This window comes from Corythoichthys intestinalis, chromosome 12 (genome assembly GCF_030265065.1).
Source record: "Corythoichthys intestinalis isolate RoL2023-P3 chromosome 12, ASM3026506v1, whole genome shotgun sequence".
NCBI lineage: Eukaryota > Metazoa > Chordata > Actinopteri > Syngnathiformes > Syngnathidae > Corythoichthys > Corythoichthys intestinalis.
In genome coordinates, this window is record NC_080406.1 from 2,286,653 (window position 1) to 2,303,060 (window position 16,408).

At 37.5% G+C, this 16,408-nt stretch overlaps 1 protein-coding gene across 21 annotated transcripts in view; it reads left to right on the forward strand.

Annotated features, from left to right (window-relative positions):
* The window catches only part of caska (calcium/calmodulin-dependent serine protein kinase a), a 184,446-nt gene extending 174,936 nt beyond the window's left edge, over positions 1–9,510 (forward strand). For 9 of the 21 annotated variants that reach the window (XM_057852415.1, XM_057852425.1, XM_057852422.1 and 6 more), the window contains 6 exons: positions 404–484; positions 1,711–1,791; positions 1,864–2,066; positions 3,766–3,849; positions 3,969–3,995; positions 8,937–9,510. In XM_057852415.1, the coding sequence (XP_057708398.1) occupies positions 404–484; positions 1,711–1,791; positions 1,864–2,066; positions 3,766–3,849; positions 3,969–3,995; positions 8,937–9,113 (653 nt within the window). In that variant the 3' untranslated portion in view covers positions 9,114–9,510. The remainder of the gene's footprint in view (positions 1–403; positions 485–1,710; positions 1,792–1,863; positions 2,067–3,765; positions 3,850–3,968; positions 3,996–8,936) is intronic. The other 12 variants (XM_057852420.1, XM_057852434.1, XM_057852423.1 and 9 more) reach the window with 3 other exon arrangements.
* Positions 9,511–16,408: the final 6,898 nt, after the last annotated feature.

Genomic DNA, 16,408 nt, shown 5'->3' on the forward strand with positions numbered 1-16,408 from the left:
TACTTCTTTATGTGGGATTTTTTCCCCACTGACTAAATGCACTTGTATTGAAGGCTGTATTTTTCTCTTTTTTCCATTAAGGTCCCATATTATTTGAATGAAAAAAAAATTATTAGAAGCTAAAAAACACATCTTTTTCAGGGGTGCCAATAATTATGGAGGGCACTGTATGTGATTTTAGTATTGTGCCGATACCATTTTTGGCTCCTGATTCCTAGAACCAACTAACAGAGGTGGGTAACGTAGCCAAAAATTTTACTCAAGTAAGAATAGCATTTCTTCAGAATACTGTCGGTACCGGTGCAACACTAGTGATATTTGCTGGACTTTCACTCAGGTTGTTAAGGAAAACCGTTGCCGTCTTTGCCACTAACTTTTGTTTTCGCTCTCTCCATCTCATCAGTGTTTGACCAATTAGATTTGGTGACGTACGAAGAAGTGGTCAAGCTGCCCGCCTTCAAGAGAAAAACGCTTGTATTGTTAGGTGAGACCTTCCCAGATTCAATGAAAACTAGGGTTGTTCCGATCATTTTTTTTTTTGCTCCCGATCGTATTAGTTTGAGTATCTGCCGATCCCGATATTTCCCGATCCGATTGCTTTTTTTTTTTGCTCCCAATTCAATTCCAATCATTCCCGATAATTTTTCCCGATCATATACATTTTGGCAATGCATTAAGAAAAAAGTGAATAAAACTCTTGACGAATATATACATTCAACATACAGTACATAAGTACTGTATTTGTTTATTATGACAATAAATCCTCAAGATGGCATTTACATTATTAACATTCTTTCTGTGAGAGGGATCCACGGATAGAAAGACTTGTAATTCTTAAAGGATAAATGTGACTTTGTATATTGTGACTAAATATTGCCATCTAGTGTATTTGTTGAGCTTTCAGTAAATGATACTGTAGTCATGCCCAAATGCATGATGGGAAGTGGAACCATAACTGTGCGTAGTGCTACCAATTGATATATCTTCTCTGCATTGGGAAATAACATAAGGTGTTAAGAAAAAGATCAATTGCTACCTTGATTCCTCACATTGCTTCCCATGATATTTCTAATTGTAGGGAGAGGGATCGTACGGCTTTAGCCAATTAAAACAAGGCTCCAAAGGCTGCCAAAATTCACTCTACTCATTTTACGCTGCCATTTATCTCTCTTTATGGGTCAAACGGCGCCATTACAGATTGAGCGCGACAATGCATGAGTGGGTTGTGCAGAGCATGCATTAAATGCGTTAAATATTTTAACGTGATACTTTTTTTTTTTTAATTAATTACCGCCATTATCGGGATAAATTTGATAACCCTACCTTAAGCCTAAACTAAAGACTCTGGATGAGTGTAACAAATGTCTGTAACATTAAATACAATTAGAAAACGATTTAATGTAAAAATATATATATATATTAAAAAAAAAGGCATGGCCAATATTTTTTTGCCGATTCCGATACTTTGAAAATGACGTGATTGGGAAAACTAATATATTTTCATAAAAGGTTGCTTTTTAACGGATGCCAAAATTTGAAAAATTAACTCATTCGCTGCCACTGACAGCAACCGACATCCAATCCATTTTGACTGCCTAAGTTAGATCTGAGCTGGAGTAGTCATGTGATAACATCTGTAGAATCTTGATGTAACTCTCTTGTGATTTATGAAATAATACCTTTCTGTGTGGAATTTTTTTTCTTTCCAAGGTGCTCATGGCGTCGGCAGGAGACACATCAAGAACACCCTCATTACCAAACACCCCGACAGATTCGCCTACCCCATCCCACGTAAGCCCGGCGACACGCGCACGCGAGCAGTCCCTTTTAGCAGAATTTTCAGGTGTCCGGGTCTTCCCGCAGACACAACGAGACCCCCCAAGAAGGACGAGGAGAACGGAAAAAACTACTACTTCGTATCGCACGATCAGATGATGCAGGACATCAGCAACAACGAGTACCTGGAGTACGGCAGCCACGAGGACGCCATGTACGGCACGCGCCTGGAGACCATTCGCAAGATCCACCAGCAGGGATTGGTCGCCATCCTGGACGTCGAGCCTCAGGTCTGTGTTTGAATGTTCCACTAATGTGCAGTCACTTAAAAGTTTATATACAGTACTGTTGTTCCTGAACATTTAAATTTTACAAGGAAAAAAGATTTCATGAGTTTAACGGGGAAGTTCAGGATTTTTGACATTAGGCTTAATTTTCGAGTTAATTGGTTTCCACAAATTCCGTGCAGTTTGTTAGTTATTTGTTAGTCACAGGGCTCCGGAGTGGCTAAGCTAGCACAAGTCTGGTGTTTGCTAGCTTTAAATCTGTTCAATTGAAGCAAAAGTAGGATAAAATTTGAAATCATGGGTGAAAAAAGTTTTAACAAGGAAAAAAAATAATTTTGCCACAATATTATAAAGACAAATATATAATTTCAAGATATGTATTCTTTAGTAATGATTTCATATGATAAAGTGAAAATTACTGTTTTGATAAAGGTTTGAAAATGTATACTGTCAAAAGTTGGCATTTTACAGAAATTAAGATGTAATATTACAAGAAAAAAAAGTTCTAATTCGAAGTATTGGGATGGGAGGGGGTTAACAAGTAATTTAAATATATATATATATAAATAAATAAAAAAGACATGTCATATGACAAAAACTGTTAAAAGTATTGTTTTGATGAAAGTATGAAAATGGAAAAAATATTTTTAAAAATACTGAAACTGTTAATTTTCCAGTTTTTTTAAAACAAGAATGCATGTGTATGTAAAGCTTTTAATGATGTGAATTATTAATATTTTAAGAAATTGCCATAAGATGGGACAAAGGTACAAACTGCTAAAAGTATAAATACCGTAGTAATTTAGCAACGTTACGAAAAAATGTCATAAAATGGCTCAGTGGCGCCCCCTTTACATTTTAAAAATGCCCTTTGATGTTTTTTAACGTAGAGCGATGAAATTTGGAGAGTCCATGCGTTGTCCAAAACTGCCTCAAAAAGTCTATAACACCCATCTTCCAAACCCAACAAGAAATGGGGTATTTTGGATTGAATGTTGAAAAACATGCCATTTTACTGCAAAACCAGCATGTACGTTTGAGACCATTACGCTGAGGCAGTTATTTGGACCCTCCTCAAAATTGGTCAAACTGTTCTTGACACATAAGAGATGTTAGGTTATGAAAATGGTGAGTTTTCATTCACGGGCCTGACCTGGGCAGGGTACCAAAGTCGGGTGTTTTTTTGGCAACACGGCAATTCAGTAAATGACTAATAACTTCCTGATACAAGGTGCAATATTAACTACTAAGTCGCCATTATTGTTGACGTCGCAGGGCGGTACGCTGCCGAACTTCCACAGTGTCACACTTTAACTACATAAACATGTCATCTGTTCAGCCCTTTCAAATTGAAACCGAGTGGAACATTAATGAGCAGGACAGCACTGCCGATATTTACAAAACCAGCAGCAAAAGCAAAATGAACAGGAAAGACGAGATGAGAGCAGACAAAACAGTTGTTGTGCGAAAATGTGCTACACTGGCAAAATGTCCCACAAGAGGTGAATTTGACACCCAAAGTACTACCCTGCGCTTTCAACTTGTTTTGTTTAGTTGCATACAGGCAGAACGTACTAAAAATGCCAAAATAAAATACTTAAATATAGTAATATAAATAAATAAGGGTGGTTTAAATATGCTATACATATACAAAATACCAATAAAAGCAATTTAACAGGACAAAATGCTTTGTCTGTACCAGGCACTGAAAGTCCTCCGCACTGCCGAGTTTGCGCCATACGTGGTCTTCATCGCCGCGCCGACCGTCACGCCGGGCATCGACGAGGTAATGGCGTCTCGGTGTTTGTGCGTGTGCCGGCATGTCACGCGTGTGTGGGCTCTTTCTCATTTGTCTCGCTGCCTTACCTTTGCGCACGATGCATGTTTCTTTGGCGCCCTCCGCAGACGCCCAGGTGGTGTCGCACTCTGCCAGTAAGTACCGCCTGACACCTGCTAGCCAATAGCAAATAGCTTGTGTTTTTGTGTTTGTCTGTTACCATCTAGATTAGGGTGTGATTGATATTGATATATCGTGATTTCTGTATAGCAAATGGTTATCATTTTAAAGAAGGTGTCGATGTTTAAGCATTGAAAATTCAAGATTAGCTTGATTTATTCACTGGTCTAGGTCACAGATTATGTGTTGTAGAGCTGAAACGAATACTCGAGTAACTCGAGTTTAAAAACTGATCCGAGTAATTTTATTCACCTCGAGGAATCGTTTAATTTTGCCAGCTCAAAGCATCACGCTTTGCCCGGACTACTTTTAACGCGGGACAACGCACTGACGTCACATGCATAGAGAAAAAAGCCATTAAAAAAAAAAAAAAAAAAAAACTTACGGCAGCCGACAGCCGCTACAAACTACGCCAACGTTGCTAAAAACTACGGCCGCATGATGCTGGTGTGGTAGCTAGAGGTGGGAATCTTTGGGTACCTAACGATTCGATTACGATTCAGAGGCTCCGATTCGATTATAAATCGATTAGTGATGTCACCCAAACCCCCCCTTTTAATGTTTTGTACATTAGTTCCAAAATAGTTTAAAAATCCTATTAGGCTAAACCAAACTAATATTTAAGTATCAAATTAACAGTTAAAAACATTAAATGAAATACTCCAGTCCCCATTCTGTATCAGCAGCTTTAAACTACATTCAATTAATTTAATGATGTGACTCAACCGTTAAAGTTGATAAAATTGCTCCCGTTACGCCATAATTTCCCTTCTGTCTACTTACAATATGTCAAAGTTTTAAAACTGTTTCATTATTTATAGATTCAAGTCAAGATTTTGCTGATTTAGGAGTATTTCAGATAAAAAGTTAATTAGGTTTACTACAACAGAGCCTCCTAGAGAAGTCTACTGCTTTAAGATGGCGGCTGTTTACAACGCGGCAACTACTAATCGGCAAGCCTGTGTTTCGCATCTAGTTCTTTTTATATGTTTTAACACTGCAATCGTTTGTCATTTAGCATCTAGTTCTGCATATATGTGATATCTACTATAGCCGTATGTGGCCGTATGTGTGTAGCAACTAGCAACTGGGCGTTGTTTGAACCAGCTGTCGGCCGCAGTCAGGAATTTTTGTTTTTTTATCTAGTGGCATGAGTTGAACATGATATTTGCCCTCGGTCCGTTCCTCATTGCGTCCCGAAGACCGCGCTGACTGTGTTTTAGTTCCGCTTTACTTGGTATAATTTAATAATCGGAATTTGGATGTTTGTGAATCGTTCTCGAATCTTCCACGGCCGAATCGCGAATAATCTAAGAATCGGAAATTTCACACGCCTCTAGTGGTAGCAGGTAGTGTCCGATGCGTCTCATACTGTAGATATCGCATGCATTTAGAACTGCGAAATGACATACTCGGCCGCGTCTGGGTAGCGTTAGTAAGCAGCCGCCATCTTTAAGCAGTAGACTTCTCAGCACTAATAAATATAACGTTACTGTCACTCGCTCACGTAAGGTTAGCCCTTCGGAGGGCTAGATTTCTATTGATAATGACCACTGTCGATGCGTGGCTAATGTGTTTTACATACAGGCTTTATTTAATCTGTAAAAACACAGCGCAGTTGAGTGATGAGGGTGTAAAATTAAAACATAATAAAGCTAACTGTCAGTTTTAGCTCAGTAGTCATTGCTGAATAAAGCACCAGGTAGCACTGGTCCCTAATGTGCTCCAATACAGCAGGTATCATACATTTATTTTGAACACTACAAAAACTCAAAATCCTATCAGTACTTACAGTTTAGACTAACTTAAAACTTAACTAGAACTTTAAAAATAGCTTGACACAAATGGAAATTCAATTGAAACACGTGGAAAAAACACATAGCTTTCAAGTGATGTGTGTTATCAAGCGTAATTACATTTTTAGGTAAGAAATATGTTTGGGTTTTTTTTATAAGATCTAGAAGTTTTTTGAGTGAAAGCAGTGAACTTTTTTTCTAGTCTAGTAGACGCAATTGTTGGCTGTTTTCAACAATGTACATCGAAAATAAAGACATTGATTGACTGAAAATGTTACAATATTGGATTAAATGTCTTTTTTCCTCATATATATTTATAATTGCTCTTTACCTAAAAAAAAATGTTTTATCTGATTACTCGATGAATCGATAGAATTATCAGTCGATTACTCGATTACTAAAATATTCGATAGCTGCAGCCCTAATGTGGTAGTTAGCAATAGTGAAATTGATATAAAAAACGCCTATTAACGTTTTTGGCAGCCCTTTAATTTTCTTCTTAGTCTTTTAGATGAAAATACTTATTCGTTCGTCTTGGTCATATTTTAGTCATTTAAAAATGTCTACATCTAGTTTTAGTCGACGCTTACTTGTGTGTAAAATTCAAAAGTTTTTGCCCAAAAATAAATAAAGGTCTCCAACAATTTGGAATAAACGAGCACATATTGTAGCCAATGCCAACTTCATGATGATGATGATGATGATGATGATGATACACACTCCGAGAGTAAGACCACGCTTGCCGCGCTAAATGCTAAACTTAAGGCGAATGCGACGCTAACGCTAACGAATTGTTCATTCGCTACCCTCCAGGGGTGAAAGTGGGCCAGAACGGTCAGGAACGCAGTTCCGGTATAAGATTCAGGGCCAGAACGCAGTTCCGGTACACGGTGCTTTGATTCCAATAATATGACGGCAACTGTCAAAACGCTATGAAAAAAAAAAATGCTAAGCTGCCACACATGCATTTCATCTCCAAGAAGAAAACAATCTACCAACATCAGATTTTCATACACAAGTGTTAACAACAAGCATAATAAAGTGCTTGTGTAGCGTAATCCGTTCCCACCAATATTTATTATTTATTTTAGTCCACGGACGGCATGGAGGTTTCCCCAGCTGCTGCAGTTATCCGAGTCTGACGATGATGAGTCACGTCAATGTGCGAATGAACGCACCAAAGCAAAACGCCTGGACTCATTTATCCGTTCAATCGGCTGACATACTGACATGTGATGAGCAGAGATAGTTAGCTCTGATTGGTTCAAATGTGCATGTTTTCTGGAACAGCAGAAAAAAAAAGTTTTGATGAATTGATGCGACCAAAAAAGGGCAATACAACAGAAAATGGATCAAATCCTTAAGAGCAACGAAAGAGTTGAGGAGGCTTATTTATCATATTTAGTTTTATTTGCTGTGATGGGGAGGTTCAGAACATCTAGCTGTCAATGTGCACTTTGGACTTATATTTGTTCATTTATGTTAGTCTACTTATTCATTTTCTTATGATTTAGAAAAGTGTTTTGCGCCATCTTCAAAATATATTCCATTTAACTCTGCATAATATACGTCATTTGTACTTATTTTTCTAAATGTATGTTACTTATATCCTAATTATTATTTTAAAAAATGTAAATGTTTACATTAACTTCAATTTTAATATACGTCCTATGTTTTTAAGTAGTTCAAATTGAGATTTGGCATTTAGTATGTGAGGAAATGAGGGAAAATAAAAATTAGGAGATGGAGGTTGAGGTTATTGCTGTTCTTGTTTACTTTTATTTTGCAAATCATTGAAAAAATACAATTTTGAATGAAAATCAGTTTTTGTATGTGTTATATTACGTCGGGGAGTTCCGGCAAGAAATTCTAGCCACTTTCACCCCTGCTACCATCCCTCCAACATCAAACGGATTGGACCTCTACAAGTGATAAACTTACAGCAGAAACATGAAAATTAGGGTTGTTCCGATCATGTTTTCTTTTTTGCTCCCGATCCGATCCCGATCGTTTTAGTTTGAGTATCTGCCGATCCCGATATTTCCCGATCCGATTGCTTTTTTTTGCTCCCGATTCAATTCCAATCATTCCCGATAATTTTTCCGATCATATACATTTTGGCAATGCATTAAGAAAAAAATGAATAAAACTCGGACGAATATATACAGTAAGTACTGTATTTGTTTATTATGACAATAAATCCTCAAGATGGCATTTACATTATTAACATTCTTTCTGTGAGAGGGATCCACGGATAGAAAGACTTGTAATTCTTAAAGGACAAATGTGACTTTGTATATTGTGACTAAACATTGCCATCTAGTGTATTTGTTGAGCTTTCAGTAAATGATACTGTAGCCATCTCTAAATGCATGATGGGAAGTGGAACCATGACTGTGCGTAGTGCTACCAATTGATATGTCTTCTCTGCGTTGGGAAATAACATAGGGTGTTAAGAAAAAGATCAACTACTACCTTTCTTCCCCACATTGCTTCCCACGATCTTTCTACTTGTTGAGAGAGTGATTTTAAGGCTTTAGCCAATTACAATAAGGCTCCAAAGGCAGCTAAAATTCACTCTACTCATTTTACGCTGCCTTTTAGCTCTCTACATAGGTAAAACGGCGCCATTACAGATTGAGCGCGACAATGCGTGAGTGGGTCGTGCAGCGCATGCGTTAATTGCGTTAAATATTTTAACGTGAGACAATTTTTAAAAAATTAATTACCGCCATTATCGGGATAAATTTCATAACCCTACCTTAAGCCAAAACTAAAGACTCTGGATGAGTGTAACATATTATGTCTTGAACGTTAAATACAATTAGAAAAGGATTTATTTAAAAAATATATATATCAAAAAAAGGCAAGTCCGATATTTTTTTGCCGATTCCGATACTTTGAAAATAACGTGATCGGACCCGATCGATCTCTAATGAAAATAGCTTGTTTTTATGTTTATTAGTGGTATGATAGAATATCCTAAAGTGATTTCCTGATAATTGTTGTGTGTGTCGTGAGGTACCCAGAGGTCCCCACCCCTACTCTCGCCGCCTCAAGTTGAGCAATCACATAAAAAAGTGACCCGACGATGATGTCATCTCACTTACTTTACCTCAGGACGAGTCCTTGCAGCGTCTCCAGAAGGAGTCGGAGATCCTGCAGAAGTCTTACGCTCACTACTTCGACCAGACCATCATCAACAACGAGATCGACGACACCATCGGTCACCTGGAGGAGGCAGTGGAGCTGGTTTGCAATAGCGGCCAATGGGTGCCCGTCTCCTGGGTCTACTGAAGCCCCCTCGCCATCCTCGTCGTGATCTCGTGCTACAAAATCAGTAGTGTGTCTGTACCGGCTAGGACCCTTTTTTTTTTTTTAAACTAGATGTTTCTTTTGGAGATGCATCCCGTCATCGCGGACCCTTCGGACCGGAAAGAAAAAGCACACAAACATCGGCCCTCGTTATTTATTAACGCCGCCTTTTTTTTTTTTTAAATCCTCTCGCCCCACTCTTGGACTTTCTAAATAAAACCCATACGTGTTATTATTATGATTATGACGGAGGGTGAAAAAAAGAAGACGAGAATGACTCATGCATGTGGCGCCATTTTGGTCCGTGTTCCTTGTGTCCTTCTGTAAAGAGATTTCAAAGTAAGAAAAATAAAAAGAATAAAGGAAATGTTCCAGATGATTTTGCAGTTGTTTGACATCGTCCTCTGCGTGTGGATGTCCTGTCATTATGGGACGCTGGTCTAAATGCCCTAAAATCACCGGCAAGCAGAGGTGGGTAGAATATCCTCAAATTTTACTCAAGTACAAGTAAAAAAAAGTATTTGTTGAAAAGATTACTCAGGTAACATTGTGATTAACTGCATACAATCATGGCTGATTTTTTTTTCCTCAACACAACTTCATCTTTATAAAATATTATTATACTTTAATATAGTCTATAATCTATTACATGACCACAGTAGGCCAAAAAGATCCTCGAATTCAGGCCAGAACAAAACAACACGACTGCCCTCTAGTGGAGAAAATACATTGTTACTTCTGAATGGTACAATGGAGTCATGTGGTAATAGGCGACGGATGCTAATTTCAGACCGTGACGACATCATCGTAACCCAGAAGTGGGTCAACATGGACACGCCCTCGCAAACGATCCATGTTATTACTCTTTGTTTTCTGCTGGTAATCTTTCAAAAAAAAAAGAACATGCCGATCAAACACTGCTGCTATGGAAATTGTAGAAACCACTCTAGACGTTACGACATATGAAAGATGTTCATACGTTTCCCAAAAGGCAAAAACTCATAGGAAAAAATGTGAAGAATGGATCAACTTAATAATAACCAGGGTTGTTCCGATTGTTTTTTTCCTCCCGATCCCGATCGTTTTAGTTTGAGTATCTGCCGATCCCGATATTTCCCGATCTGATTGCTTTTCTTTGCTCCCGATTCAATTCCAATCATTCCTGATAATTTTTCCCAATCATATACATTTTGGCAATGCATTAAGAAAAAAATGAATAAAACTCGGACGAATATATACATTCAACATACAGTACATATGTACTGTATTTGCTTATTATGACAATAAATCCTCAAGATGGCATTTACATTATTAACATTCTTTCTGTGAGAGGGATCCACGGATAGAAAGACTTGTAATTCTTAAAGGACAACTGTGACTTAGTATATTGTGACTAAATATTGCCATCTAGTGTATTTGTTGAGCTCTCAGTAAATGATACTGTAGCCATTTAACTGGTCTGCCCAAATGCATGATGGGAAGTGCAACCATGACTCTGTGTAGTGGCACCAATTGATATATCTTCTCTGCGTTGGGAAATAACATGGGATGTTAAGAAAAACATCAACAATTACCTTTCTTCCCCACATTGTTTCCCACGATATATCTACTGGTTGAGAAAGGGATTGTAAGGCTTTAGCCAATTAAAAAAAGGCTCCAAAGACTGCCAAAATTCACTCTACTCATTATACGCTGCCGTTTAGCCCTATATATAGATAAAACGGCGCCATAATAGATTGAACGCGACAATGCGTGAGTGGGTCGTGCAGTGCATGCGTTAAATATTTTGACATGATTAATTTAAAAACCATTAATTACCGCCGCTAAGGCGATAAATTTGATAGCAAGATTCTGGATGAGTGTAAGACATTTTGTCTGTTAAATACACTTAAAAAACGATTTAATTAAAATATATATATTAAAAAAAGGCATGTCAGATATTTTTTGGCACATTCCGATACTTTGAAAATGACGTGATCGGACTCGATCGATCGGCATCCCGATCGATCGGGACATCTTTAATTATTATATTTTAATATAGGTAAATGGTGTACTTATATAGCGCTTTTCAACCTCCATAGTCTATAACCTATTACATGACCATATTCGGCCGTAAAGATCCTCGAATTCAGGCCAGAACAACACAACATGACTGCCCTCTTGTGGAGAAAATACATTGTTACTTCTGAATGGTGCAATGGACTCACGTGGTGATAGGCGACGAATGCAATTTTTAGACCATGACGATGTCATCGTAACCCAGAAGTGGGTCAACATGGACTAGCCCTCGCATACGATCCATGTTATTACTGCTTGTTTTCTGCTGGTAATCTTTCAAAAATGCCAATCAAACACTGCTGCTATGGAACTTGTAGAAACCACTGTAGACGTTACGACATATGAAAGATGTTTTCTTAATATGTTTCCCGAAGCCAAAAACTCATAAGAAAAAATGTGAAGAATGGATCATCTTAATAATAACTTAAATCACCAGGAAGTAACCCAATATGAACGGGAAGTCACAATGCCCCCTTAACAGGAAGTGATGTGATCATTTCCAATTTCCGACCCCAACTTGCAAGTTTGTAGAGCTGAAACACTCAAATAACTTAACTCAGTTTTATAAATTGATTGCTGAATTTTCTCCGCCTCAAGGAATTGTTACATTTTTGTCAGCTCTAAGCATGACGTTTTGCCTGGATACTTTTAATGCGGGACAAGGCACTTACTGTCTGTAGAGGAAGAAGCACTTTTGCAGCCCGTACCGCCAAGTCACCTGAGTGTTTTCCGCCATATTTATAATTGCTCTTTATCTTAAAAAATGTTTTAACCAATTAATCAATGGAATTTCCAGAATACTTGATGACTAAAATATTCGATAGCTGCAGCCCTACAAGTCTGTGTAACAAATATCAAAACGAAGGTAAGTAATGTGGGTCAGATTTCTTGACCTGTTCATGTGATAACTAAGCAGCCAGCGGTGCTCTTGGAAGATTATTGGCATAAGCTCAATAACACGTGCGGTGAACTCCATAGGCATGCATATGATGCCAAATGACGGATGACGTCCCGCCTTTACCGCCGCTTTTAGTCCCGTCCTAATCCCTCATTAAAAGGGGCCAGTCCGCAGATTAGTCACCCCGTCAAGGTCAACTCCTCGGTCGAGTCCACATGTGAAACCCCCTCTCCTCACCCTCTTTTTAATTTATATATGATTGATTGTAAATATTCTTTTCAGAAAAATGTCATGTAACAACACAGTTGAAGCAGAACGTGATTTCACGAGGGGAAATCCCACACTCACAATTTTACGGAAATAGGGTCATATTTTAAGGGGGAGGAACGGCATTTATTAAGTAGATAATCCTAATATAGTGGTACATCTACGAAATTAATTGATTCGGGAAGTAGTTTCTTAACTTGAAAAATCTGTAAATAGAGACTTGTTTTCCATGTAAATGCCCTAAACCCTTCCAAGCCCCTCAAAATTCAGACATAAATCGTTTATAAAGCATAAAAATGCATTAAAACATGTAACAAATACACTACTGGCCAAAAGTACTAGCGCCCCTGCAATTCTGTCAGAGAATGTTTAATTTCTCCCAGAAAACGATTGCAATTACAAATGCTTTGGTAATAATATCTTCATTGATTTTGCTTGCAATGAAAAACAAAAAAGAATGGGAAAAAAAGAAATCATTATCATTTTACTAGGGCTGTCAAACGATTAAAATTTTTAATCGAGTTAATTACAGCTTAAAAATTAATTAATCGCAATTCAAACCATCTATTAAATATGCCATATTTTTCTGTAAATTATTGTTGGAATGGAAAGACACAAGATGGATATATACATTCAACATACGGTACATAAGTACTGTATTTGTTTATTATAATCAGTGTTGTTAATAACGGCGTTACAATATAACGGCGTTATTTTTTTCAGTAATGTGTTATCTAATTACTTTTCTCATCTTGGCAACGCCATTACCGTTACTGAGGCGGGAAAGGCGTGCGTTACTATGCGTTACTAAGTTGGTTGAATAAAAAAAGTGAGAGAGACGGACTCACGGAGACGAGAGAGCAGAGCAGGAGTGGGGAGGACGCCGTTGCAAACGCGATGCTAGGTGGCTCCAATCGGTCTTTGTCAGTCACGTGCCCAAACTAGCGGACACGCCTCCATGCGCCATTTTGAGTGTACCACGGATGTAAACAAACCAGAACAGGAGTAGCTCCGACGCCACATAACTGCTTCCAACTTCATCGCTGGATATAAAATAAACTCCCTCGTTTACCTGAGTGTAGTCATAGCCTACAAACTACTCGATGCAAAGACAGACACTGCTGCATTGGTAACATGTTTTAAGGACTACATGCGTTAGTAAACAGCCGCCATCTTAAAGCAGTAAACCTCGCAGGAAGGCTCTGATGTAGAGATCCTTCCTCGCGAACCTAAGTAACTTTTTAAAAATTTTATTTTAAAATGCTCCTAAATCGGCAAAATCTTGACTTAAATCTATCTTTAAATGATGAAAACTTAAAACTTACACATGTTGATTGTTGAAAGTTGACAGAAGGGAACTAATGCAATAACGGGAGGATTTTTAAAAAACTTTAACGGTTGATTCACAACTTTAAATGACATCCACACATAGCAAAGGTTACTATCTAGTTATCGCAAGACCCTTGTGTCTAGTTAAGTGGAGAGTAAAGAATTGGGCTAGGGCCAATTGTCCCAAAAACCCTTTAAACTTCACATTGTGTGACCTGTTTTTTTGGGGGGGGTTTTTTGTTTTGTTTTTTGAGAAAAAAAAAACATGAAAACTATCACCAGTTACTTTGCCAAGTAACTCTTACATTCAGGTAACTGAGTTACTAACACAATTACTTTTTGGGAGAAGTAATTTGTAACTGTAATTAATTAGTTTTTTAAAGTAAGATTAGCAACACTGTGTCTCACAAAGTAAAAGTAAAAAAGACGCAAAGTTGAAATCGCGCAAGGCGGGTCTGTCGTAACCCGGGGACTACTGTATCTTATTTTTTACTTTATGAATATGACATGTTCTGTCCTCACTAAACATGAAGTTGTTCAGCTTTACAGACAGCAAACAAGACGATTGTGCTTTTTGAAGCTTTTTACTCCCTTCACTTTCGACAATTTGTAAAGCTGTAACACACACAAATGTACATGTATGATTATAACAACGTGCATTTTCACAATAAAACACTTGAAACAAAACAATTGGTGTTCAAATGTCCATCTCGTCTGATCAATATGTCAATTTAGTAGATCAAAATATCCTAATTTGCCAAACGAAAGATTGCTAGCTTAAATGTTACAAATGCTAATTTATTTACAACTCTCATAGCAATCGCTCACGCGTAACTCCTCAAACTGTAGCTGTAAACTTCATTACAAATGCATACACAAACATATATTAGCTGAAACAACTTACAACCTGATTTGGGGCAAACCAGAGCGCAGCTGTCCATTTGAGAAGAGTCTGCTCCTCAGTCACGCAAAGCGACAGTCCATTCAGACTCAACGCTGCCACAAGGGGGCAGTGTATCCTCTATCATGAAACAAAATACAATACTTGTGGACTGTTTGGATAATTATTTTGAGATTTATTAAAGGCTTTATCCTGATTTACGCGGGTTACGTCGCCAGCGTTGGAACGGAACTCGTTCGTAACCCGGGGACTACCTGTATTACATTTTACCATTGGGAGAAAATATTTTTACTTTTTACTTGTAAATTTTAAAGCAAGTACTTTTGTACTTTTACTCCACCATCAGTTGACGAGACAGCTTCCACAGACATTGCGCCACACATTCCCGTAGGGGGCCGACCCAGGCACAATGTTGATTGTCAGATGACTTTGTCTGTGATAAACACAAACACGCTGTGTTCTAACGCCGGCTTTAATTGGAAATAGGACAAAGGTTTTACTGCATACAAGCCAGCAGGAGTGTCTCAAGGGTGATTTGGTCGAGGATTCAATGTAATTACTATATTAAATAGCACCATGCATGCACTTTGAAACGTTGTGAATACAATGAAATGAATGGAAAAAAATTTGCCTAATATTAGCTTGACATATTCACCTAAAATCATTGATAACTGCCCATTTTTTGCTTTTAACCAAGAGTCTAGAGTGTTTTACGATCATATCTATAGAAATTGTGCAATTTAAGCATTTTATTCACAAGAATTTTCAACTTCAAAAGCTCTTTGTTTCGTGACGGCCGCCATGTTGGATTACACAATGCCGCAACTTTTGTTTGAAATTAGGGCTGTCAAAATTATCGCGTTAATGGGCGGTAATTAATTTTTTAAATTAATCATGTTAAAATATTTGACGCAATTAACGCACATGCCCCGCTCAAACAGTTTAAAATGACAGCACAGTGCAATGCCAACTTGTTACTTGTGTTTTTTGGAGTTTTGTCACCCTCTGCTGGTTCTTGGGTGCGACTGATTTTATGGGTTTAAGAACTCATGAGCATTGCGTAATTATGGACATCAACAATGGCGGGCTACTAGTTTATTTTTTGATTGAAAATTTTACAAATTTTATTAAAACGAAAACATTAAGAGGGGTTTTAATATAAAATTTCTATAACTTGTACTAACATTTATCTTTTAAGAACTACAAGTCTTTCTATCCATGGATCGCTTGAACAGAATTTTAATAATATTAATGCCATCTTGTTGATTTATTGTTATAATAAACAAATACAGTACTTATGTACCGTATGTTGAATGTATATATCCATCTTGTGTCTTATCTTTCCATTCCAACAATAATTTACAGAAAAATATGGCATATTTTATAGATGGTTTGAATTGCGATTAATTAATTTTTAAGCTGTAATTAACTCGATTAACAATTTTAATCGTTTGACAGCCCTACTTGAAATACTTATGTAAAATGAAAACTGCCTGTTTTTTTGCTTTTAACCCAGAATCTAGACTGTTTTACGTTCATGTCTACAGAAATTTGTGGATTTACGCATTTATTTACAAGAATTTTCAACTTAAAAAGCTCTTTGTTTCGTGACGGCCGCCATGTTGGATTACACAATACCACAAATTTTGCTTGAAATAGTTATATAAAATGAAAACTGCCTGTTTTTCTGCTTTTAACCAAGAATCTAGACTGCTTTACATTCATATCCAAACGCGTAAATCCACGAATTTCTATATTTACAAGAATTTTCAAATTAAAAAGCTCTGTTTAGTGACGGCCGCCATGTTGGATTACACAATACCG